We start from the raw sequence: 25,767 nt of genomic DNA, 5'->3' as shown, positions 1-25,767 counted from the left end.
TCCTGACCCCACCCTCAGGCCCTGCACCGAGGGCAGGTGAAAGGTCTGCAGTTCCCCACAGGGCCCTGACCCCAACCTGGCTCCAGGTTTCAGTCTGGCAGAGGGGCTGCTCTTGTGTCACCAAACACCGGGCAGGTGGAGGCTCCATGGCTCACCTCAGCTTCCCCGGGCCTGTCGGGTGCAGGTAGACTCCCCTCCTACCCGCCCCTTTCCCTTTGTTCTTTGAGGTTGGCATGAGGCCTGGGACTCCTTGTTGCTTTGCTGAAACAGACTAACATAGCTACTCCTCTGAGACGCATAGCCCCCGCACAACTGTCACAGAGGGTGGGGTCCCCAGGCCCTGCACCTCCATCCGCAGTCAGCCATGACTCTCATTCAGCAGGGAGAACAGAAGGTTATCAGGCAACAGGGCCACAGCATAGAACAGACTGGTCAGCCCAGAAACCAGATGCCATCAGTACAATCCATCCTGGAGAGAGGGAGCCCAGCGGGGGCCCCTGAGCCAGGGTCTGGCCCTCTTTCCTCCCTCTCCAGCCAGAGGAGACTACCTCACTCAGCAGCCCAATTCTAATGCAAACCGCCAGGCCCTTCCTCCCGCCTTTGTCTTGTTTCCTGGGGAAGAAAAGTGTTACCTGGTTGCCTAGGTTACAAAGAGCCTGGAGGGCCATTGTTTGTGTGTGAGGGGTCCTCACACCAACACTCCCATCCCCATTGTGCACTGATGCTGTGCCTAGGGAAACTGAGGCACCCAGGTGGGGTGGACAGTAGGAAACCCACGCAGTCTAACTTTGCCACAACAACTCTCACAGCTTTCTGTTCCTAAGACATCCCTGGAGCCAAACCTCCTTTAAAGGTTGTGTCTCAGGTGGGGAAGGCACAACACCACTAGGGATTCAATCTCACCATGGCTCAGATCAGACCTTAGGGAGGACAGAGTATAAAACACCGTGACACACCACAAATTACTCACGATGGCCTTAATTATGCAACCGAAGCACGACTCAGGAGAAGAAGCATGTGGACCCCACACTCCCTCCTCGGGTGTACTTAATATGTGAACCACAAATAATTAAACATAGAACAAACAAGAGTCTTCAATGGACAGCCTAGCTGTAATTCCATCCAGAGGCTCTGGTGATGTCATACGCCAGGGGAGCACATTTCAAATGGCCGGGACATGGCAGGAGGAGTTCTTACCCTGTAATTCAGCACTTGCTGTGTCGATCTGGTTTTTAAATCCCATCCTCTCTGCCCCTTCACCTTTTGCTGCACTCTTTCCCAGCTCTTCCACTACTGTCTGCTCATGTCCTTCTCTAGGCTCGGGAGCACCTTTAACACCACTGATATAACCAGAACTGATACTGATTGCAGAAATCTTTGCTCATTTAGCGGCCTAGTTCTGCCACGCCTCTGAGCACACAGCAATTATACAATCTAAGCCTGATACTGCAGCACTACTCAAGGGGACAGCTTCATTGTCTTCAGTCGAATCATGCACATGAGCTCTGGCTGTAGAATCAAGCCTCTGAATACTAATGAATGAAATATGCCACCTTTGCACTCGCTGATCAGGGTTTACGCGCATTAGCACGCCCATTGAAAGCAACTGGTGAGAATAAAGCCTTAAAATAATATTTTTCCCCACAGAATGCAATCAATCACTAAATGGGACAAAATATGCTGCCGAGTAGTAGAAACTCTATGCGGAAGACAGAATGCTGATGGTCATTAAAGACACTCTGTCAAACACCTTAGAGCGAACATTTTGGTTTCACGACTGATTTCAAACTCTAGTATTAACAGAGCTGGGTTTCGCTGCATTTTTTTTTAAAAGTAAAAATTCAGTAACTTTCCTTTAAATGAAGAAGTTTGAAACTTTGTGCTGAAGCATTCAGGACTACAAACACAGCAGGAGAATTCCAAAGTGAAACTGATTACCATCATTTGCTTAGTGCACAGAAACCTGACTTTGCTTACTGTACTGCAGAGAACATGCTGCTTTATTCAGCTACTCAGTGACTCTGTTTTTCCAGATGACTATGCTCCTTTGTGTCTGATTTGTCTTTCGTACTCCTGAAGTGCCCCCTTATTAAAAACCCCTTGTTTTACATAACCAGGCATAAAAATACAAAAGCATAGCAGCATGCTCACCGAAAAATCGCTCACTTTCTCATCTGTATAATTTTAAAATAAATCAACTGGAATATAATATTGTACGTGTATTTCAATAAATAGCATATAAAGCGGTATAAATAAGACATTGCTTGAATTAAATTTTAGTTTGTACTGACTTCCCTAGAGCTTTCTACCTGGCCTCTAGTAAAACCAGCTAATCTCCACATGAGTTGAGTCCCCCCGTAGAATGTCTCTGGGCTCCCCTAAGGGTATGCTTGCCCCTGGTTGAAAACCACTGAGCTATATAATAACCAGGAGGAACAAAACACACAGGTGGAATGGGGCAGGGCTCCAACCTACTGTCCTCTGCGTAATGCAGTTAACACTTTGATTACTACTCTACTACAAATCAGGAAGTGAAGTTGATTATGAACAGAAAAGTCTAGTTTTACTCTCCAAAGTAAGGGCAGTGCTCAAAAATAAGGAGTCAAGCTCCAGAAAAGCATGAGACTATTTTTTAAAATAATACGTTTTGGAGCCTTTTGCTTTGCCTTCCTGTATTGGAGGCTTTTGGCTGAACTTGGGTCACATTTCTAGCTTTCCTCTGCAGCTATGAGAGTGAGAAAGTTGCTTTAGATGAAAGGAAAGCTGAGATTCACACATACTCCGGGAGTGGGGGCTTAGAGAAAAACACCAAGTACTGTACAAGCAACATAAAAAAGACAAATCAGATTTTAACAGATTGGTTTTTTCCCCATTTTAATCATCTACGTCCTGGTGTACAACCTATGCTGACACGAGCAACTGTTACTCATGCAAGAAGACCCAGTTAACTAACTGGACTACTCGTCTGAACAACAATTACTCCCATGAGTTAAGTTTGTGGGATCTATCACCTGTGGCTATTGTAACAGAGGAAATGAAAATGCTTTAATAGTATTTTTGGTTCAAACCTAACAAAATGAAAAGTATTTTTTTTTCCGTTAACTTCAAAGGAGGAGCGTCGGACCCTGAATTCCTATTTTGGTAGCTTTCCTTGGAGGATGCCTGCTTACATATAGGAGTTAAATACATTGACCAGCCTGCCTCGTTTACATGTCTGTAACCAGTCAATGTAAATCAGCCAGCTAGTTCTGTATGAGTTCCATTTGCCTGCAGATTACACAGAACGGGGGGGGGAAATACAGACAGCTGCTATTTCTAGTCATTGTGAAGTTCCTGTTGGTTTTCTCCCCAATGTTTTTTTTTCCCTTTCCCCATTCCAAGTCCACAAACTCCACATCTCACGGGAAAACAGGCTAAGTTCTGAGAATGAAAAATGCTGATATTGGGAACATTAAAATAAACATTTTCAAAGAAAGAGCTTGCCTGGGATCTCTGGATGTATCTGTGCCCTGTAGTTTCTATCTGCTGTCTATGCATCTCACCCTATCCATCAATCAGGTTTTCATCTGTATAGCTTTGAATAAAATGAAGTGTTCTGTCTCCCATTCAAACGCAAGTGGTCTTGAAGGAAATGTCTACACAAATACGAGTGCTTGGCGGTTGCGGGCAAGGTGGAGTTCGGCACCTAAATCCCTTTGGAAATCACACCCCACATGTCTACTCTTGTGCTATTGATCTGAAAATCTCAAACAACCTTACCAACGTTCCTTCACATGGAAGCCTCAGCTTAATGGTAGGTCTACATAGCAAAGTTGTTTCAAAATAACAGCGGTTATTTCAAAAGAGCTAACCTAGAACTGACACAATGCAACCGCTATTTCAAAATAAATTCAAAAGAGTGGCTGGCTTATTTCGAAATCGATAAGCTTCATGTCACGCTGAACGGTGCCTATTTAGAAAGGGCTATTTCAAAACAGGTGCTGTTAAGACTGGGAATAGTGCCTATTTTGAAATAAGCCACAGTGCATCCGATGGCTCTATTTCAAAGGATGCTCTACACGGCTAGATGCTATATTTTGAAAGTGCTAAGTGCTATTTCAAAAATGCATTTTTGTGAGAAGTGGCGTTATTTCAAAATAAGCTCTTTCAGAATGGCTCTTCCGGAATACAGCAGCTTATTTTGGAATAAGGGGGCTGTGTAGACATGCCCTAATTTACAGCTGGCTGGTAAAGTGATCGAACAGGAGTGAAGGCTGTAGTCGGCCCAACAAAAGGGGAAAAGGAGAGCTCTGAGGCTACAGCTACGCTGTAGCCGTAACTTGAAATAACGTATGCACTTTGCGCAATGCAAATTGCGTCATAGATTTTGAGGTAGCTTATTTCAAACTTGGTACCATCCACACAGCACTGAAGTTTGAAATAAGTGCCTATAATGCTGCTATTTTGAGTGCAGTGTTTAGCCATTGAGTTGCTATGTCAGGATATATTTAGATCCCAAAATTGCAACTATAGTGTCACCATAGCCTAAGACAGTGTTTCTCTATGTGTTCCCTTGGGGCTACACCAAGGATTTCCAAGGGGGATATCAAATTTTCCAGATATTTGCCGAGTTTTACACCAGGCAAATAAAAACACTAGTAAAGTCAGTACAATCTAAAAGTTCATTCAGACGCTGATTTGTTTCTACTGCTTCATAGGCCTTATGCTGAAATGTAAGTACAATATTTCCATTCCAAGTCACTTATTTGATAATAAGATGGTAGAAAGCCAGCAAGTTTTCAGTAGTTGTCGTCCGTGATATTTTTGCATGGTTTTGTAAGTAAGTACTTTTTAGATGAGGTGTATCTTGGTGGTATGCCAAACAAATCTGACTCCTGCAAAGGGTACAGTAACCTGGAAAGGTTGAATGGCAATTGTTTCAAGACCTCAGATTACCTTAGGACCATGTTTCTCAGCCTGTGGCAAGCGTAACCTTAGGGGTACAGGAGAGAAGTTGGAGGGTATTTAATTTTTTTTTAAAGGGGATAATTTATAAAAAGAAGGTTGAGAAACGCTGGCCTAAGACACTACTGCTTACCCAGACCCAGGAGCAGAGAGCAGCGTTCCTGCCTGTTCCCTTTATTTATAGTCATGGCTTTCACACATGTGAACAAAGGTACAGGGAGGTTATATAACTTGCTGAGCTGACGCAGGAAAAACTAGGACTCCAGACTCCGAGGCCCGTGCTTCAATCACTAGGCCACTGCAACATCCTATTCTAACCACCTATCCTAACAATGCCCTAGTCCTTAGCCAGCTGAAGGACTATAATAAATTAAGATGCAAGGGATTCACACATAAATTGAGTAGGAATGGTCAGGAAATTATATTGCCCTGCCACGAAATTCAAGTAACAGATTTTTTTTACATTTATAATTTTTCTTCAAAATATTACAGATTTTCATTTTAAAAAGAAAAAAACAGTAAAAAGGTTTTTAAAGTTTCAGTTGAACATCTCTTGATCGACTCTATACCTGAACTCCCAGCACCGCTCCAGTTCAGGGCCTCTACAGACCCCAGCCCGGCAAAGCCATACCACTTCCATAAGGGGGGCTCATAAGGAAGAATACGTACGACATTCAAAGAGAACTGATGCTGTTTTCTTTCACAAGAGCACTTCCCCAAAGAAGCGCAGAGAGAGGGGGGTTATGGCTGGTTCTCTCTAATGGGAGTGTTACACTCTAGGGAACAGAAGTCAAGCCTCCGTTGAAAATCGACATACATGTCCTCCTTAGCTTTAGCAGGAGACTAATGAAACACCAGCATCTTAAACTGAACATGAAGACAAAACACAACCACTGCTGTCACAGGAAATTTGGCCTTTAAAACCTTTCCGGTTCAGCTGCTGATGTGGGCCAGTTGGCTATAAATTAAGTCAGCTTTTATTCTTTTAGGGTCTGATTTTCTGACTTGCTGAGCATTTGCAACTCCATCTCAAGTCACCAAGAACGACAGACACTCAACAACCCTAAAAAACAACATTTTACTAAAATGACGACGTTCTTCTAATCTACACTAGATTAAAGTCACTGTTCGGTCAGATTCTATACACTATTAGAACGGGTTAAAAAAAATTGAATGAAACATTTTCCCTACTGGAAAATTACATTTTGTTGGAATTAAAATTTTCTGTGGGGAAAGATCAAATCAGCAGGAGTTTTCCTTTCGCAAAATGTAAAGAATGTTTGTTTCTGTTTATCGGCCTCACATAAGATATTTTGATTGAGGGTGCTGAGATGTTTCATTTTGCTCAAAACAAAAATGCTTCACCATTTCTGAATCAAAACTTCTGTTCATTTCTGGAACTAAAGTAAGCATCAAAATGCTGGAATTTGCCCCAGTATGGAAAAATCCATTTTTCAATCTCTTCTAACAAGTACAAAAAAAAAAAAAACTCTGGGTGATTCTTACTTTCTTTCCCTAGACAACATACAGTAGAACCTCAGAACTGAAAACACCAGGGTCACAAATTAACCAGTCAACCACACACCTCATTTGAATGGACAAAATATGTGATCAAGCAGCAGCAGAGACAAAAAAGAAGCAGAAGTAAACACCACACAGTACTTTTGAAAGAAGAACAACATTTTGTTCAGAGTTATGAACAGTTCAGAGTTACAAGCAACCTCCGTTCCCAGGGTATTCTGAGTACTATTTATATAAAACAACAAAGCCAAAAATCGATCAGAGTAGATTAATCCTCTAAACAGATCTTATTTTCTAGAGAAGAAAAAAGATTTTTCCTCTATCTCCAGTATATTTTTTTACCTAAAAAATACTTATACTTGCTACCTTTTAGGAATGTCTGCAGCCCCAGGACTATTATTTCAAACCGATCGCTGAATTTGGAACTGTGGAAGAATTCCCCTTTACGAGCAACCATATGATATTTTTGCTTCTTGCCCTGCAAGAATCATACCTTTGGGTCTGATGGATGATCGTTTTCTTGCTATTACTGGGAGCTGATTTGCACATTAGTGGAGACTAATTATTCATTTCTATATATAAATGTGCAATCAGGCAACAAAATATTCCCTCAATTTTTTTCAATGAAATATGGTTTTTTGATGGAAAAGAAATGTCTACACAAAATGCCCATTTTCACCAAAATATTTTGGGTATTCATCAAAGAGTGGAAATGCAAAAATGTTTCCGTTTTACCCCACCCACAGCAAAATCTGGCTTGTGTTTAAAAAACTGAAAAAATGGTTTTGGGGGATATTTGACAACTTCCATCCCTCCAAAAACAATTCCAAGAAGAATATATGTTTTTGCTGATAGTTTTCACCAGGAAAAAAATCACTTCCAGCTTAGCCCTAATCAGGGACAAGTAACTTCCAACCCCGGGAAGTTTATGATTGTCATTTTGCTGTCGTCTCCCCTAAAAGCATCTATCCCTGAAAGAATGGGCTAATTAAAAGACACAGCTGGTATTTCTCACCTTCCCTTCTGCACAGTTCATAGGAAAAGAGCTCTCTGCCACCCCAAATCCATTTACCCTTCATGTGACAATATGCACTTGCTTTGGAAGCAAATCAGAATAGTTTTTTACTGTTCATCTGAAATGCAATCTGAATAGGAAAATAATGGCTTAGGTTCTAGTTAATCCTAATTTTCCCAGTAAAATGCCATAATAATACCTTTGTAAAATACAATCCCACAGGGGCTTCTGCAGCCTGTAAGAATTTAATGATTGATTATTAACAAATAATTATTTCATATCCTGTTTGATGTTTCTCTCATAGATTCTAAAGCCAGTAGGGACTATTGTGATCGCACAGTCCAGGGGCTGCAAACATTTTATCAGGCCCCCCAAAACATGTCTAACATAATCCAGACTGATGGACATTTCAGTTATGTCCATATAAAAAAAAAACTGTCGGCATGTGTAAGAAAATAAGTCTGTAGAATGTAAACACTTTATTAATCGGTACATAGATGTGAATGCATACGTAAAACAGTCGTGTATTGCTATATTTTTAGTGAGATGGATGACCCATCACACTGCATCCCCCCCTTTAAGAAGTTTCACCTCCCCCCTGACCTCGAAGGGGGCCCGCCACCAATCTGTACGCTCCTGACCTAGTCTGATCTCCTGTGCGACACAGCCAGGAAATACAGATAATTCCCAGGGAAGGGATTCTCAAAGTTCATTACACTGCAACCTCCTCCGAAAACAACAACATGACCCGGGAGGGAAGAACCAAAGCTTGAGTCTGCCGCAAGCCCACTGCACCAGCCTAGAGCATCAAAGATGAAACTCAGGGATTCAGCCCCAAGCATGGGATTTCTACTCTGAGTCCCACCACCCAGTGCTGAAGCCTGGTCCTGGGCTTCTGCCTTGGGCTGCAGCAAGTAAAGCTGGTGACCCCATTAAACAGGGCCATAAACCACTTTGGGATCCTATCCCACCGTCCTGGAGCAAAACTGTTAGAAAAAGCATCCCACCACCTTTATTTGTGTAAGGGTTGAAGGATCAGGCCTTGGATTATTACTGTGTTATTGTTTCACCAGCAAATCCACAGTGTCATTTTACTGAAACCGCTGTGTCTTTCCAGCAATGGATTTTGAAGTTGTAGATCTTATTCTGAGTGAGCTATGTTGCACGGAGAGCTGTGGTGTTAAACAATTTTTGGGGTGCTGGCCAAACTGAAAAATTAGATTAGATTAATAAATTGATTTGGGATTGACCTGAAATGTTTATTTTATTTGAAGAAGCAAAAACAACAGAAAGCTTTTCTTTGAGTTGACTAAAATGTTTTATCTGACTCCAAAACAAAACATTTTGTTTTTTCAAACCTTCTTGAAAACATAATTGAAGTTCAATTTGAAGCAAAAAGGCCAATTACAAACAAAAAAGGCATAACATTTTCAATTAAAAGGAAGAAACAAAATTTGTGATTTTGTCAGAGTTTGTTTGCTTTTCTGAGTGGAGTATCTTTTGACTGATTTGGCAATTTCAACACAGATTTGAGAAATATTCCGATCCATTCAGATCTGCATTTTTATGCAAAAAATAGCTGCAGTAGAAACATATTGCCCTGCTCAAGTTGAACAAAGCAACATGCATGACTATCAGACAATACAAATAATTATGGCAGTGGAGATCGTGGTAGAAATGCTCTCGTTAAGGCATATTTATTTTTTCAGCTAAAGTGGAGTTCAAGTAAGTTTGTTAGGAATGTAAACAGAGGTTAATTGTAGGCATACTTAGCCCAGTCTTTTCTAGGGTAAAGATTTCATTTTCTGGATTTTTACAAGTAGATATTTTTAATTATTTAAAAAAGTCTGGAGCAGTTAAAAATAAGCTTTTTTAAAATATGGTGTTAACTCTTTTGATCCTTCTAAATTAAAAAACAATCTGTAGTTTAAAATGTTAAACCTTAGGCAGATTTCAATCGAAACAAAACCCACCACACTTTTTTTCTTAAAGAAACAAAAACAAAAGAACCTACTTGTATTATTCGTCATAATCACTTCTAGTTCCACTACCTGCTCAGATGGAATAAAAATTCCAAGCAACAGTAGCAATTGCAACTTTGTACATTAAATCACTGGTGTATTGGAATTATAGGTGCCGGGTCTTTTGAGAGGGAAATACAAAGAATCCCCATCAATGCAAAACAGTGATGGGTGCTGTGATGCGGGGGTGAGGGAGATACATATTTGCAGAAGGAAGAAGTGTTCTGTGTGTCCTTTAGTCAGGGGATATGTTTTAGGGAGGAGATGTCATGGATTCCCAGCGTCTCAGAGAAGAAGTCCATTACTCACTCACTCTACTGTTGACACAGCCCCAGCCCCAGCCCCTGAGAGAAAGGTCTCCTCTGCTCCTTCGTGTTCCTTCCTCTTGGTGGGTCTGATTCAACTTTCCCAGCAGTCTTTCCATTTACTGAAATGGGAGCTGGGTCAGACACCAAGGAGCTGAAAGATGGGATTTGCCAAAGTCCTAAAGAGACCCACTGTTTGGCACCTAGGACAACCACAGCAGCCGGGGATGCTCCAGCATTAGTGAAATGCACGAACCCTGCCCCCGGCCACGTCTATGCTATAAACTTTGCAAGTTAGGGGAACGTAAAGCAGCCGTGCTTGGTGCAACACTTTAGCACAGGCAGACTCGGCACCTTGCTCCAGCACTGTGTAGACTCACCAGGACTGCTTGTGTCACTGCACGGTGTGGAGCACCATAGGTGGGTATCCAAGTGTGCAACTCACCACCATTCAGTGCACTTCCCTTTGGGACATTTTGGCAATGAACAGTGGAGCAGAAAAGAGTCACACAAGTGTGACTGGAAGCAAGGAGTTGCATACTGGGAAGGTGACCATCTCCATCCTGTCACGTCATTTTTAAACCATAATTTTCACATCTTTTTAGAAAATCCCTATGAGTCTGCTTGGCCCTACTCTGACAGAAGCCTGACTCCTCCACAGTTCTGCATTATTGGCATAGACTTTGCAAACACAGGGTGCACAATCCCCCGGGGATTTGCAGAGCCGTACAACTTGCCAGTGCAGCGCAGAACACGATGCTTCTTGGAGGCCATGTTGCTGTGGGACATTTTGAGAACCAACTCAAGGTTGGTGGTGGTGGTGGTGTGTTCCCAGAGCAGCTGCAGAGGGTGGCATACCACATCTGGTCACAGAAATAAGCACTGACTGGTTGGAGTGCATTGTAATGCAGGTTTGAGATGAGGAGCGGCAGCTGCAGAAGTTTTGGATGTGCAAGGCAAAATTCCTGGACTTGTATTCCAAGCTTAGCTTAGCTATCTAAGATAGGGACACCAAATGGAGAGTTAGGCTGATGGTGGAGACATGAGTGGTGATCACACTGTGGAAACACGCATTGCCAAACTGCTGTCTGTCAGTGACAATTTTGGAGTTGGAAACTACACTGTTGAGGCCATTGTCATGCACGTATGTAAAGCCACTAATAATCTGCTATGCAGAACTGTGATGTTCAGCGGTGGGCCCGACCTAGTGGGTAGATTAGCAGCCAACTGTGGTGGAGCAATAGATGGATGGTATGCATACCTCATTTTGGCATTAGGCCACCTTGCTGCAGAGTAGGTCACCCTTAAGAGCTAGTTTTCTATGGCTAAGTAAGCATCGGTGCATCACAGAGAATGCATCACTAACCTCAGTGCGGGCTGGTCCTGAAAGGCACGTGTACCTGGAACTGCTCAGAAAGCTGAAAGCAGGTACTTTCTTTGCCAACCAGCAGCTTTCCACTGGTGATGTTAAAATGCTGACAAAGATCCCAGACCCCTTGCTTCCCAAGCTACCTCAACAGCACCAAGGGGTGGGTGATTCAGCTCTTGGCTCAGAAGGTGCAAAAAGACAGTTTAATACACTTTTGGTAGATTGAAGGGATGTTGGTGCTGTTTACTCACAAGACTGGACCTCAGTAAAAAAAAACTGCAATAGTTATAGCTGCCTGCATAATATTTTTGAAGCATTAGGAGGAAGGGTTGCTGCTAAGATGGAGGAGGGTGTAAGAGTAATCTGCTGAATTTGAACAAGCAGGCACAAGGGCTATTTCAAAAGCTCAGCGCAGAGCTATATTCTTTGGGATGCTTTGAAAGAGCACTTTAACAGTGAACCACAGTCATGTACTGTGCTGTACCTGCCCCTGCTGTCTGGAGCCTGTTTGGAATTGTTTGGTGACTGGAGTACATCTGTGAATATGCCTATTAATTTTGCACTGCTTGCTGCACATGTGCAACAGTGCATTTTTCACTGATCCTGAGTTGTGTCACGCAGCTCAGTAACAAAGAAGTGATTGCATTTAGAACGGCTGTGCACTCTGCAGCATATGTTGTGAGCTAATAAAGATGCATTGTTTTCCAAATAATAGAAGTTATTCAGTAACAAAACAAAAAAAAGCTTTCAATGTTCACCTTCAAGGACCTTAGTTCATGGTCTCATACAGCACTTGGTGGCAGATCTCACTGGCTCATCCCCAGTCCAACCCCAACACACATACTGGAGGTTCCTTCCTCTGCACTTGGCTTGCCCAGGCATTGCTGCCAGGACTGACTGGGCTGAAATCTCAGGTAAGTCCTGGCTTGAGGCACAGCTGGACCCCCTAGTCATATGTCCTATGAGCTCTTCCACTTCCTCATCCACATCCTCATCCTCGATTTTCATGCCTGGGGCCTGTGAAACAGGCTCCTTGGAGGCAGTCATGGCAGCGCATGGGGTGGTGGTGGTGGAGTCACCACCAGGGCTCTTTGTGAAAACAGCAGGTCGACAGCTCAGCAGGAGCCTGACTGCCTCCCAGGCCCTCGGAGATGCCTGCCACAATTCCTTGGCTTTCATGCAGCACCACAACCACCCTGTTGTAGTCGATCCCCTGTACGATATGCTCACAGATGTCCATGTTCCGACGGCTGGTCTGTTGCTGTGCTTGCACAGCTTGCTCTCCTCATAGGCTCCGGAGAGCCAATAACTCCTGTCTAGGCTGGAGCTTGGAGCTGGCATGATTGGCTGAAGAGCTTCACGCTATGGAGAGCTGCTAGCTGTGCTACCCAAACTGGACAATCAGGAATAAGGCCTTCTGGTCCCTGTGGCCAGGGGCAGTGGAGTTCACAACTGTGATCAGAGTGGCCATTGTCAGGCATTGTGGGACAGCAGCTGGAGGACTGTTCAGATAAGCAGAAGTAATAACACTGTCCATACTCCTACTGCATCAACCAGGGTACATCACTCAGTTCAGGGACATGGTGTTACTAAAGCGCCCAGAGACAGTGCCCATTACATCACACCCCGGGGGTAGGGGGAGGTGGATTTGAACGTACACACACGCCCAACTCAATCAGTGCAAGGTGGCTCACGTCAATCTAACTTTGTGGCATAGGCCAGGCCTCAGCCAGTAGCACCCACTCACATACACCCAACAAGGAGACATCAGCAGGTGAGCTCAGGTCTCCAGGGTCTGCTCAGAATGTCCCTATCAGCTGTGTTCGTTTAACCTCAAGGGAAGAGGCCCCCACGGCTGGTTTTCCCTGTTTCCCCGCATCCCCCTCCCCTCCAGCTGGTGTGACGCAGCACAGCGCTTGTTCTTGCCTGTGGCAGGGGAACACTGAGACAGTCTCTATGTGTTGGCTTTTGAGACCTGCTGCTGAGAAATAAACAGCACTGGCTTGGCTTGGGGCGGGGAAGATCAGCCTGGCTCGGGATATCCGCTGGCCGATTTCTGGCTTTCCACGGAAAACCAGCAGCCTGCGGAGAAGCCAGGCTGGCTGCTCCCACTTGGGGTGTCTGCCTTCAGGGAAACAAGGCAGGCAGGAGCTCCCGCCCCATGCGCTCAGGCAGGCCTGGGCCCCTTGCGAGCTGAAGGGAGCCCTGAGCTAGGGGAGCCAGGACTTGCCGGCCTATTGCAACTTGGGCCCTGCACCCCTGGGAATATCCCCCCGCTGTACATCGGCGGTGCGGCCAGCTGACGCGCTCTGCACCTCTGCGCTGGCCGCTTCGTGCCTGCGGGGTGGACGCTGCTTTCGGGATCATTTCGCCGCTGCAGGGGCAGATCGAGGTTCCCTCTCCTACAACCCACCCGCCCTCCTGCGCCGCTACCAGCCCCGCCGGGAGCTCGGCCCGCGGCTCCCCAGCCGATGGGGGTGGCTGCGGCTTCCCCCGCGCGCTTTGGGAGCAGCTCTTGGCCGTCCGGCTGGGCCTGGCCCGGGGCTGGCCGCTGTCCCCTCTCCCCTGCAGGGAAGCCGGGGCTGCAGCCGCCCGGCCCGCGGCACCGCGCGCCTGGGGACGCGGTTTAAAGGCCGCGCAAAGCCGCCGGGGACGGGCTCGCCGGATGCCTCTAACCGGGCTGGGGGAAGCTTGCGGGCGGGCCGGGGGATTCCAGCGGGGCCCCTCCGGAGCCCGCGGGATCCGGCCCGGGGACGCGGCTTCTTCCCCGCACACGGGAGGCGCCGGCCGGACCCCGGCGCGCGAAGCGCCCCGGCTAAACCCCACTGGCGCTGGGGCGGCCAGCTCCCTGCTCCGGCGCTGGACAAGGCGGCAGCGCGGCGCGCAGCCGGACCCCCTGTGCCCGGCGGGCTTCGCTCCCTGGCCTGCCCCGCAGAAAGACGGGCCCGGCGGGCGCGGGAGGCTGGGAGGGAGTGAAGGCCTTGGACAGAAAGAAAGCAGCGTGGGGGTCTCACTGGCGCTATCGATAGAGGGGGTGTGGAATCGACAGATCTGTCGATAGAAGGGTGGAGGAACTCGAGAGAGGGATGGGGACTCGACAAACCTGTCGATAGAGAAGGTGGGGGAATCGACAGAGCTATCAACAGAGTGGGTAGGGGAACTCGCCAGCTCTCTCGATAGAGAGCTCGATATATCGCTAGCCGAAGGGGTGGAGGAGGGGGGTCGAGATACCGATAGGTCGATCTGTTTAACTGGGAGCCCCTGGGGGTAAACCCCACGGGCCGGCTGCAGCGCGGAAGGGAAGCCCGGCAGGAGCTCCCCGCTGGGCCCAGGATCTGGCCCAGAGCTCCGGCCCCCTGCAGCCCCCGAGGACGGGCGGATCGCAGCGAGACCGGGCTTCTCTCGGCTCTCGCCGCTCCTCGGGCTGCCCGGAGCAGCGCCGCGGGCGGCTCCATGGATCCGGCCGGGGTGGCTCTTCCCGGGGCTCTCTGAGCCCGGCGAGGGAGGACCCCGGCCCGGCCCCGCGCCGGGCTCCCGGGCTGGTGCACACGGGGCTCGCTCGGCGGCAGACCGGCTGGGCTACTCGGTAGCTCCGCTTGCCGGCTCGGGGCCCCGGAACGGCAGCCCCGCTGCGGAGCCGCCGGGGGACCCGCGGGCCCCCCCGGGCCCGCTCCGCCCCGCGTGCAGACCCACCGCGGAGTCCTCCCCGGGCTGCGCCCCCGTGGGCTCGGGGCCGGGCTGGTACGTGACTCTCCGCCCCGCAGCGGCCAGGCCCGGATCGGCCCGGCTCCCCGCCGAGCTGCCGCCGGAGCCTGGCTGCGCCCTGCGGCCCCTCCGGCACTGACAGGCTGGGAGCGGCCCCGGGGCGCGCCCGGCTTCGTGACGCCGTGGGCCGGGCATGAGGACCCCCCAGGCGCGGCCGGCTGGCGGCGAGGGGCCCCGGAGCTGGGCTTCGCCGCCCTTCCCGCGTGGGAGTGGGGCCCCGGGCCGGCTCGGGGATCCGGGGCTGCGGGCGGCGAAGAACGCAGCTGCCCCCTCCGGCGGCCGAGGCTCCGGGGCTCGCGGCTTCGCCCCCCGCTTTCCCGTCCGGGCCCGGAGCAGCCGCCTTCTCCGGCCGCGTCTCCCCGAGACTTCCCGGCCGCCTGCCGCGGCCACGCGTCCCCATGCGGGCTGCTGGGTCCCGCTGCCGGCTGTGCCCCTGCGCCGGGGCCGGGGCCGCGCTGCAAACGCGCCTGGCGCAGGGCTGGCCGGGCTGAGCCGACCGGGGCCGGTTACTCGGGGCTGGTGCGGAACGGGCGCGCGGTGCCAGGTCCCAGCCGGAGCGAGGAGCGACGCCCCCCCCGCCCCCGGCCCAGCAGAACCAACGCGCCGCGGGGCGGGGAGCCAGCGGGGAGCAGAGTGCGGGGCAAAGCGGGTCTGTGCCCCAAGGGGGCACGAAGGGGCTATTGCCCCCTCCCCAGCGGGTTCTCCCGCCTCAACGCCTGGCCGGCCCCGCGGCTGCCTCTGTACAGCGCCGGACACACCCGGAGCGGCCCCGCCTGCGGCCGTGCCCTTCCCTCCGGAAAGCACCCGGCTGGGCCCCGCGGCAGCCCCCGAGCCCGCGGTCGGGCCGCCCCAAGACTTAGTCTACGCGCCCGAAGCCCCCGGGGTGAGGCCCTGCTGGGTCCCGCCCGGGGCCGGGGGCGGACTCCGCCCCGCCGCGCAGCGCGCTCGGTGCCCGAGTCCCGGCCTGCAGGGAGGCGGCTGCCCAGCGCCGCGAAGCCCCAGGCTGGTCCCCGACGTGGCCCGAGGCTGGCGGGGCGAGCGCGGGTCCCCCGGGCCGGGCGCTCGGGCTCCCCGGCGATGGGCCGCCGCCCAGGGGCCGCGCTGGCTCCCAGGTACCCAACGCAGCCGCGCGATGCCCGGCCGAGCCGAGCCGCCCCCGCTGCCCCGCCGGACCCCCGCGGCTGCCGAGCGAGCTGGGCCCCAGGCCGGTCCCTCCCCGCCGCGCCCCGACTCACTCTCCGGCTGCGGCGTGTCGCTGCCGCTGGTGAGGCCCGGGGACTCCAGCAAGCCCCGGCCGGCTTCCCCGACGCCCTCGTCCGCCTGCGCCGCCACCATGTCCCCGGCTTCCTCCAGATCCAGCAGGTGACTGACCGAGAAGTTCTTCTTGGCCTGCAGCGTGTCCAGGCTGCCGGGGCCGTCCAGGCGGGCGGCGAGCGCGGCCTGGCGCTCCAGGAGGTGCGCATAGCCGGAGCTCATGCTGCCCGCCGGCTGCCCCGGCCTCCCTCTCCGCCACGCGGCGGCAGGAGGCGTCTCCCGTGCGCGCCCCGTGCGCTCCGGGCGCTGGTGCCGGGCGGGCGGACTCGCCAGCAGTCCGGGCGCGGCAGGCAGAGGAGGGTTTTCAGGCGCCGGGAAAGGGCCCCCCCCCCCCGGCCCCCGCCCCGCGCGGCGCCCCCGCCCCCGCCCCTCCGGCTCTGGCACTTCAAAGGGCGCAGCCGGGCGCGCGGGGGGCGCCGCAGGGATCGCGCGGGGAGGCCGAGCGGGGCCGGCAATTACGTGGCAGCGGCTGCGGGGCTGGTCCTGAGGCTGCCCAGACCCCCGCCCCGCCCCGCCCCGCCCCTCCCCCCGCGCTGGCTCGGAGCCCCCCCCCCCCCCCCCCCAGGCCCAGCCAGAGGCGCTGCCAGCGGGGCCGGCTTCGCTTCGCCCTCCAGCTCCCCCTGGCTCGGGCTCGGGCCCGGCCGGCCGCGGGGGAGCCCCTGGGAGCCGCGCCCAGCCACGGGGTCGGCCCGCGCGTGGGTGCGCACGGGGCGCGGCTGGAGCGCGGGGGACGGGACGGTCCGGCCCAGCGCGCCGGGGGCTGCAGGGCGAGTTCAGGCTCCGCGAAGAGGGGCGGCGGGGGTAGAACCGGCCCCGGCCCGCGGGACTGTCGCTTCGCTGCTCCGCGCCGCGGGCTCAGCCGCGGGGGCCTGCGGGAGCTGCGGCGAGACGGGGCGAAGCGCGGGGCCGGGCCGGGCTCTCGGCAGGAGGCTGGGATGGAGGCCTGGGAGGGCGCGCGGGACGAGTCCACCTGCCCGCTTCGCTCCCCCGGGGGCGCCCGGCGCGGGCCCGTCCCGCCTGCGCTCCCCGCACTCCGAGCGCGGAGCCGCGGCAGGGCCCCGCCACTCTCCACCCCTGCCCGGCCAAGGAGGACGCGCCCTGGCAGCCGGCGCCCCCGGGCGGAGCGGAGCCCGGCCGCGCTCCCGCGAGGGGGCTCTCCAGGCCAGGCGGGCCCCGCAGCTGGAGGGCAGATGTGCGCCCCGCCGGAGCGCGGAGGGGGGTATCCGCGCGTGGCTCAGTCCGGAAGCAGGTGGCGAACCCCGGCTGGGGGAACATCAGCGTGTGCCCCAGCGCGTGGAGCGGGTGTGACTAGCGTTGCGCGTGGGTGTCTTGGGGGGCGGGGGGCTTCGCGCGTGGGTCCCCGCCTGTGCTAGGCGAGTGGTTGCGTCTCCCTTACTCCAGTCTGCCCGGAAGGAGCCAGGTACGTGGGCACCCCCCCAGCGCCCCACGCGGGACACCCCGAGCTCTGCCCCACGCAGTTCCACAGCAGGGATCCGGCGGGCTGCAGAGAGGCGCACGTGGGGGTGGGGGGCCGGCGGCTGCGGGGAGGGGGAGCAGGATCGTCTCTGCGGTGATGGTCCGGCTGCCCGGTCCCTGCGCCCTGGCCCAGAGCCGCCCCGCTCCGCAGTTCCACGCGGCGCTCCCAGGCCTGAGAGCCAGCCAGCCAGTTCCCACGCCACGCAGAACCGAATCCTCCCACGCGGGAGCGGCCCCAGGCGCTGCCCCGGCCTCGCCGGTGGGATGGATCCCAGCGCTCCGCGGAGAGCCCCGGGCCCGGTGCGCCGTCTCCAGCGCGCAGCGCTCCGGACGGTAGCCAGCTCCAGCCCCAGCGAACCGCTCGGGCCTCAGCCCCGCGCGCCCAGGTTCCCCCCACGCTCCCGTGCGGGGGTCAAGTGCAGGGCCGGGCTGCCCAGCCTGCAAGATCACCCCCCCGCGGTACTGTGACAACCCCACGCGCGTGTCTGGCACCTCCCGGGTCACCCCCCTCCGGCTGCAGGCGCGGACACAGCACAGCCTTGGCTGGCGGGGGTGGGGGCAGAGTAAATGCCCGTGCCCGCAATGAGCGCCGGGGCTGCTCTTTGGGGTCTTGGTCCAATGCCCCACGATCCGCAGGGGAACGGCCCAGTCCCCGGGCCCTCTGGATGTCCCCGTCGCCTTGCAGCGGGGCCCCCCGCGAATGTCCCCCTCTGGCTGCGAGAGGCGCGCCCGGCCCTTTCCCCGTGGCGGGCGGCTCAGAGCCTAACGGGAGGAACCGACCGAGCCCCGGGGAACAGAACCGGGGCATCCCGCAGCGCAGCTGGGGGCAGCGCCGGGCCCCGCTGGAGCACGTACCCGGCCGAACCCCCGCTGCACCGGGGCTAGTTCCACTCCCCGCCCCAGCCCTGCGCTGGACGGCAGCTAGGAACGGGGGACGTTTAACCTTGGCCTGAACACAGAGATCTGACCCATCACCAGAGCGATTTCCCGCCTCATGAACTGGGCCTGTGAGTGAATCCCCCCTAGCAGCAGCAGGCATCCTTCAGTCTGCACAGACTATGGATCGCGCCCTTTAGAGTTTCAGTTGAGGACTTCATTTACAATCCCCCCATATACACCCGGCTTCTGCTGTTCCTCCCCCTTTCTCATGTGAAGAAGTGGTTCTTACCCGCAGGCGCCCATGACCCAATGAATGTGTTAGGCTCTGTGGTGCCACAGGGCTGCTTGTTATTTGTGCAGCTACAGCCTCACCCAGTTCCTTCTCGGGGCCTGTTCACCACCCGCCGGTTGCAGGGCTCAACCATTTGTGCTTCAGCTTCTTTCTGGGTGTGTGCAGCATGAAGTGGAAGCCAATGCTCTTGCTGCCTTCAGGGCTGGGTCCATTTCCTCCCCACTCCTGCCTGCCTTTCTGCCCAGTTCTGTGCCCGGAGGGGACACCCAAAGCCCTATATGGCCATCCTTACCCATACACAAAATATGCAGCTGTGTAGGGCAACCATTGAGTCTTAATGTCCACCCAGCCACCTCCTCCTACCCCTGTGCTGTGGCCGTGCTTCCTCTGGGGAGGGTCCAGTTATCTCAGCAGTGCCAAAGCCCACAACACTGAAGCTGTGAAAGAGCCATTGGAGTGGTAATGGAGCCTTTGGACAGGCATTTGCCAAGCCCAGGTACAGCACATGAGTTTCTGAGTTTACTGTGTTAATTGACAGGGCCTGAGGTTAAACTTTGCTTTAAAATATGTCACTAGTGTGTTGCTAAAGTGTGTAAAAATCACATCTCTAAAAAAAATCACCTGCCCCCCCGTCCAGCTGCCATTGGGCACAGGGGCCCCAGTTCAACAGCACTGTGCAGGGCCCCATAGATCCTAAGGAGGGCTCGGTAGCCTTACCTTTGCAACCTCAGCCTGCAGAACCAATCACACAGGTAGTCAGAACAAAAGCAGTCAAGTAACACTTTAAAGATGAGCAAAATAATTTATTAAGTGAACTTTCATGGGACAGACGCACTTCTTCAGACCAGTAGTAGTCTGCCTTGCTTATTTAGATGTAAACTCTTTAGGGCAGGGACTCTCTCTTGCAGGTAACACCATGGGACTCAGATTTCTATTGGGCTGCCAGACATTATCACCAAATAGACAGCAGCAGCAAACACTCAATTGATCTCCATAATTAGGCTTTGGCTGATTAATTATTTATTAGTAAATATCAGTTCCACCCTATGGAAATCAAAGAAAAATAGTTCCATTGATTAAGGCCCAGCAAAGAAAAAAAATGCCCCTTGAGTTTTATTTAAAGATATTTATTTTGAGCATTTTGATACGTGATGTTGACAGTTTGTGTTTTAACAGTCCAAGCTTAAACTTTTTGAATCTCTGCCTCCATAATCATTAAATAATTGTCTGATTCATCCATTGTCTGACTCCTCCCCTCATTTCCCACAACTGTGAACATTTAAGTGGACAAAATTAAAAAAGCCTGAAATCTATAATTCCACAGAGCTGTGAACAGTGGATTAGATACCCTTTAAAATAAACATCAAGGTTGTCTGTCAGAATTCTTAAAAACCAAAATTGAATCCTGCTGAGGCTCTCCATAACACATCAGAATAAAGCTGCTGTCTGGGCCCAAGAATATCAGCACATTTTACAAATATTAATGGACAAAACACCAGTGGACTATGGACCAGGATTCCAAAATCAATAGGAGTTAGGTGCCTTTTTACCTTTCAGGATCTGGACCGTACTGGTGAGGGAAACTGAGGCGGGGCAATAAGATGATTTGCCTTTAGTGAATCAATGGGCAAACAGTAGAGGTGGCAACAGATTCCAGCTCGCTTGACTCCTGCGCTTTAGCCACAAGACTTTTGTTCCCCTTGCACCCTGGATAATGCAACAGGATTTAGGTGGTGTAATTGAACAATGACACAGAACATGCAGAAATATCATGTTTCAACACGTGCTAGGTCACAAACTTGTGACTTCAGCACTTAACTGACTTATCACTAGCTGCTTCAAGGTGAACACATGGCTCCCCTCTTTGTGCTCAGCTGCCATCTCTCCCAGAAAACACCTAAAACAGGGGGCAGAGCTTTTCAAGCATATTGTACCATTGACAAAAGGAGGCACGAGACACCAATTTTCACATGGCCGCGCCCCTTCAGTGCTTCCTGTAAGCTGAGTGTTTGGGTACCCACCCAGGAGAGAGTCAAGTGCTTTCCAGATGATTAGCAGAGTAAGCAGCATGCATTTCTACTGGTGGTGCACAATCACACATGCCCCAGTGCCCATAACAAAATGTATTCCACGCATGGATAAAAAAATAGGGCGAACATTACCCCCTGCCCTTCAAGCACCTGGAAATGGCAACTCCTGTCTCATGGGGCTGAGCCTGGCTCCCCACTCTGGGCATTGCCACATGGCAAAAAGGGTCACACGTGGCAGGGCACTTGGGTGGCTGCCCAGAAAAGATTCAGGTGCCACCCAGCTCATTAGCAGAGCACCCACAGCTGCCCATAGTAAGCAGCATGCATTTCTATTGGTGGGGCACATTTGCACATGCTTAGAGGCACTTAAATAAATATATTCTGCCCCAGATGGAAAACATCAGAGGTGCACAGAGGCTTGGCTCGTATTTTTACTATTTTTATTTTTTCTGCAGTTTGCTCCTGACTCTCCTTCTCTCTTCCCTGGAGTGAACTCTGAGCCCATCAATAACTAGCACAAAGAAGAAGCAGTCAAGTAGCACTTTAAAGACTAGCAAAATAATTTATTAGGTGAACTTTCATGGGACGGACCCACTTCTTCTGACCATAGCCGTACCAGAACAGACTCAATACCAGTCTTTCTGGTCTGGCTATGGTCTGAAGAAGTGGGTCTGTCCCACGAAAGTTCACCTAATAAATGATTTTGCTAGTCTTTAAAGTGCTACTTGACTGCTTTTTATTTTGATAGTACATAAGACTAGCACAGCTCCCTCTCTGTTACTATAGCACAAAGAACTGTTTCATCCTGAACAAAAAGAAGTCCCGTAGCACCTTATAGACTAACAGATTGCATCTGATGAAGTGGGTCTTTGCCCAGTCAGTCTTTAAGGTGCCATAGGACTTCTTGTTCTCGAAGATACAGACTAACACAGCTATCTCTCTGATACTTGTTCCATCCTGAGTCACCCTCACCATCTACCCTGCTTAAAACATAGGGACTAGATTTCACCTTTCTAAATTACGTATCTTTGTAACAGAGAGGCAGGCCTGCCAGTCTGCATCTTCACAACACACAAAAGCAGTCCTGTAGCACTTTAAATTCTAACAAAATAAAGTATTTGGTGATGAGCTTTCCTGGGGCAGACCCACTTCTTCAGATCTGGAGCTAGTGCTGGACTGGAAGTAGAAATCTTTGTAGCGTGATGATAATATCATTACAGAAGATGGGGTCAGACGGGTCTGTCTCAGTTCTGGAACACACAGCTGGAACTTTTTGACCACATGCTGCCTCACTGTTATGACCTTGCTAATGGCCAGCCTGTTTATCATATGCAGGGACTGGTTTAATTCCTGTATTTTTATAGATATCAGTTCCATTTCGCACCAGCAATAAGACACACTCCAGGCAGTGCTTTTGTCAAGTAGTAAAAGTGAGCCCTCCTGTTTTATGACACTACCTGAGGTGTGTGATAATCACTTAGAAATACCTGGCTTCCTTAGTGTTTAAATGTGTGCATCTACAAAACTGTGCCTACACTTGGCTGGAAAAGATTTCTTCAGTTACTGCAGACTTTAGCTAACGCACTTTCAGTTTATGTCTACATGGCAGAGCTATTTCACGATGCCTCGGTATCCCAAAATAGTTACTTCATATCCATGAAACTTGCCCATTATTTCAAAATGTTTTTCGAAATAACGGGCACTCTATGGCATGTCTACACTAGAGTGCTACTTTGAAGTACCCTCTTTCGAAGTAGAGACATTCTCTCTCTCTTGACCCTATTGCTGTTAATGTCATACACTGATGGCACAGTAATTGTGCTTTACGGTAACTGCTGCTATGATTATCATGTCTGATACCTACAGAACTGATGGAACGTGTTCACCACACCCTGTGTTGGGTTGCAAAATTTGGCTGTGCCACTACCTAGGACTCATTCTCCTGGCTTTTCCATTCAGTCATTCCCCTCTGGCATGCCACATCTCCTCTGCTCATATTTCCCAGCCTACTTTCCCAGTCCTTTGGCTAATGGCTTCATGCACCACCAAATCAGCAGCATCTGGTTTTGCAAATTGCTGGTTTATTATATGCACCACCAATAGAAACACACGCTGCTGGCTGTGGGCGCTGTCACTCAGATGGGTGACACGTGAATCTCTCCTGGTCAGCTGCCCCAGTGCTCAACTTACAGGGAACAGTGGTCCCATAGAATGACGCAGGTTACACAAGACCAGCACAGGACATGAGACTTTGATGGATCAAGGGGAGAGTCAATATTTTCTAGCACATTACTAACACTCTAGCTGCTTACGGGGGTCTTAGACGACACTGAGGGGTAAATTACAGCTAAATGACAGCACAGAACACTGAGAGCCAGGACTGGTGTCTGAAAACAAACTTTATGGGACCACTGGAAATTTGGCCACACTCATGATAAGTGGTCACCCATCTAACTAAAATCATGCCGGATTATGGATGTTGCCGGATGAGAGCGTTCCGAATTAGAGATGTTTTACCCATAGTAAGTTATTACTCAACCTTAGCAAGGGAGACGAATTCCAACCCTTATTTTCTATTTCTGATTCAGGTGAGCTGGGAGCACCTGACTCTGCCAGCCTCACTTGCGTTGTTGTACTCGACTTCGCCAGGAGTTGACACCACAGCGAGGTGCTAGTCACGGTGAGAAACTGAGGCAGAATCACCCGTGTCCTTATTTCACTCTGGCAGCTCTGCCTAGTGCCGGTGGCTGAGACCTGACACTACTTGGGAGCTTTCCTCAGCAGAAAGCAGAGTTGGATAACCCATCCTGTTTAAAGGGGTTTTATTACCAGCCAGAACAGCAAAAGCATTCAGGGGTCACCCAGAAACTTTCATCAGCACTAGGGGTCACTGGATAGCACTTCCAGACAGGAGACAGGGGCAGCAGAGAGGGAAAGCAAATAAATAAATAAGGGCCCATAACCCCTGCTCCAAGCCATCGAGATAGTTAAAGAAATCAGTGGTCTTTACAATCAGCAATTCTAAAAGAGCTGTAATTGCTCAGCACAAACTACAGACCCAGCTGCAAATGTAGCCAAGAATTTCATCCACATGGATTTCTCCCCCTCCCCTGGCCTTCCCAGTTGGAGATGAACGCTCGGCCCGGTGGTGGTGTTCAGGCTGGATATCAGATATCGCTAACCCTGAAGGAAGAAACCTTCCCACCAAACCCCTCTTGCCGACAAAAAAATGTATCCCATAATCAGAGCCTGGGCAGACAAATTGGCACCAGTACTTTTTTTCTTTTTCCTATGGAGGCCTAAGCTCTCAGAGTTTAGTCACAACTTACAAATATTTGGGGGTATTATATTGCAAGTCGGGGGAGGGACACAGAAGAAGGTAATTCTTAGAAGCTCAGTTTTCACTTACAGAGAGCGAGTTTATGCTGCTCCATAAATCTCCTGTGTAAGTGGCCATTAAAATAGCATCTAATTTAATTAAAAATCTCTTTTAAATGCTTCTTTGGATCTTGCAAATGAATGATGTCATTTGCAAGCTATTAATGAATTGAGGACTTTCTTTCCCCCCCAGTGCATTTAGCGCTCTTTAGAAAGCAGATATTTAAATGCTGGGGCCATGCTCGAGGAAAACACTTCAGCACGTGCTTAATGTTAAGCACATGCGTGTTTTGCTGGCCCAGAGCCAGATGCACAAACCTGCATTTTAAGCCCTGATTTATGAAAATGTGTGAACTTGCTCAACTAAACCCACGGCCCCCCCATGCTTAAGGGGACAACTGACGAGGTTCAAGTTAAGGTTTATTAAACTTTGTGGATAAGAGCCTTAGATTGCTAACATTTGACTGATATGGAAGTGAATGTGGTTTTCAAAAAGCAGCAGCATTTGGATGAAGTACCTGCCACATTGTATTTTGAGGCAGCTTTGAATGAGACTGAAACAGCAGTATCAGAATGGGCCCGGTGAAAATCCAGCCCATTTTTTTAACTAATAATTACGTATGTTTTTAATTCGGAAACTTTTAACTGTTTCAGATCTGGAGGAACATGAAAAGCATGAATGTATGTTAAAGCAGGACTGACAACTTTAACAACGCTCAGTGCTGGGGGTTCATCTTTCAAATAATAAAACAGGAAACAAATAATGTATCCCAGGCTTTCAGAAATCTAATCCATCTTTAGGGCTACGGCTGCAAAGTTTGTTCAGTCATTTATGAGAGTTCCAACGTAACCCTGGCTGAATTGCCTTGTCGTGTAATAAATATCAACCTTGTTTGTTTTTGTAATGGAAATAAAACCATGCCGCTTTATTTCCGAAGTGGATAATTTAATTCCATTTTAATGAACGCACTCTTTGTGCAGCCTGGGCAGGGAAAAACTTCACAACATTTGCGGAGAGGTCAGAGGGAAAAAAAAAAGCAATCAGACACCAAGCATTATGGAAAGGTAGGAAACTGCTGAGAAAAAGGCTTAATGCTGAAGATTACAGCTACGTTGCTGTTCCTGGCGCATCTAAAGATCCCACCCAAGTTTGGGGTGGGAGCATGGTGCGCAAGGGGCAGTACACACACGTACACACAGGCACATGCACACACAGAGTCAGAGATAAGGCCTTCCAGAAAGACCTCACAGTCTAAATTAGCAAGTCTGAGAAAGGGCAGGAAGGGAAACATGGGGAAAGTGACTTGCCCAGGACAAACCAGCAAGTCAGTGTCAAAGTTTGGAACAAACTCCAGGTCCCCTGCCTCTCAAGGCCAGTTGCCCATCAGCCTCCATCTCTGCACTTGTGACTATCTCCCTACAAGGCGCAAACCCAGCTTTCCCCCACTGCCACATGAA

At 51.0% G+C, this 25,767-nt stretch overlaps 1 protein-coding gene across 2 annotated transcripts in view; it reads right to left on the bottom strand.

The window, feature by feature from the left end:
• The window catches only part of PRRX1 (paired related homeobox 1), a 63,462-nt gene extending 46,776 nt beyond the window's left edge, over window positions 1-16,686 (bottom strand). For both annotated transcript variants that reach the window (XM_075003367.1, XM_075003368.1), the window contains exon 1: window positions 16,176-16,686. In XM_075003367.1, coding sequence (XP_074859468.1) covers window positions 16,176-16,416 — 241 coding nt within the window. In that variant the 5' untranslated portion in view covers window positions 16,417-16,686. The remainder of the gene's footprint in view (window positions 1-16,175) is intronic.
• Window positions 16,687-25,767: the final 9,081 nt, after the last annotated feature.

The sequence above is a fragment of the Carettochelys insculpta genome, chromosome 9 (genome assembly GCF_033958435.1).
Source record: "Carettochelys insculpta isolate YL-2023 chromosome 9, ASM3395843v1, whole genome shotgun sequence".
NCBI lineage: Eukaryota > Metazoa > Chordata > Testudines > Carettochelyidae > Carettochelys > Carettochelys insculpta.
Note: the sequence above shows the minus strand (reverse complement) of the source record. Positions and strands in the feature narration are given on the sequence as shown.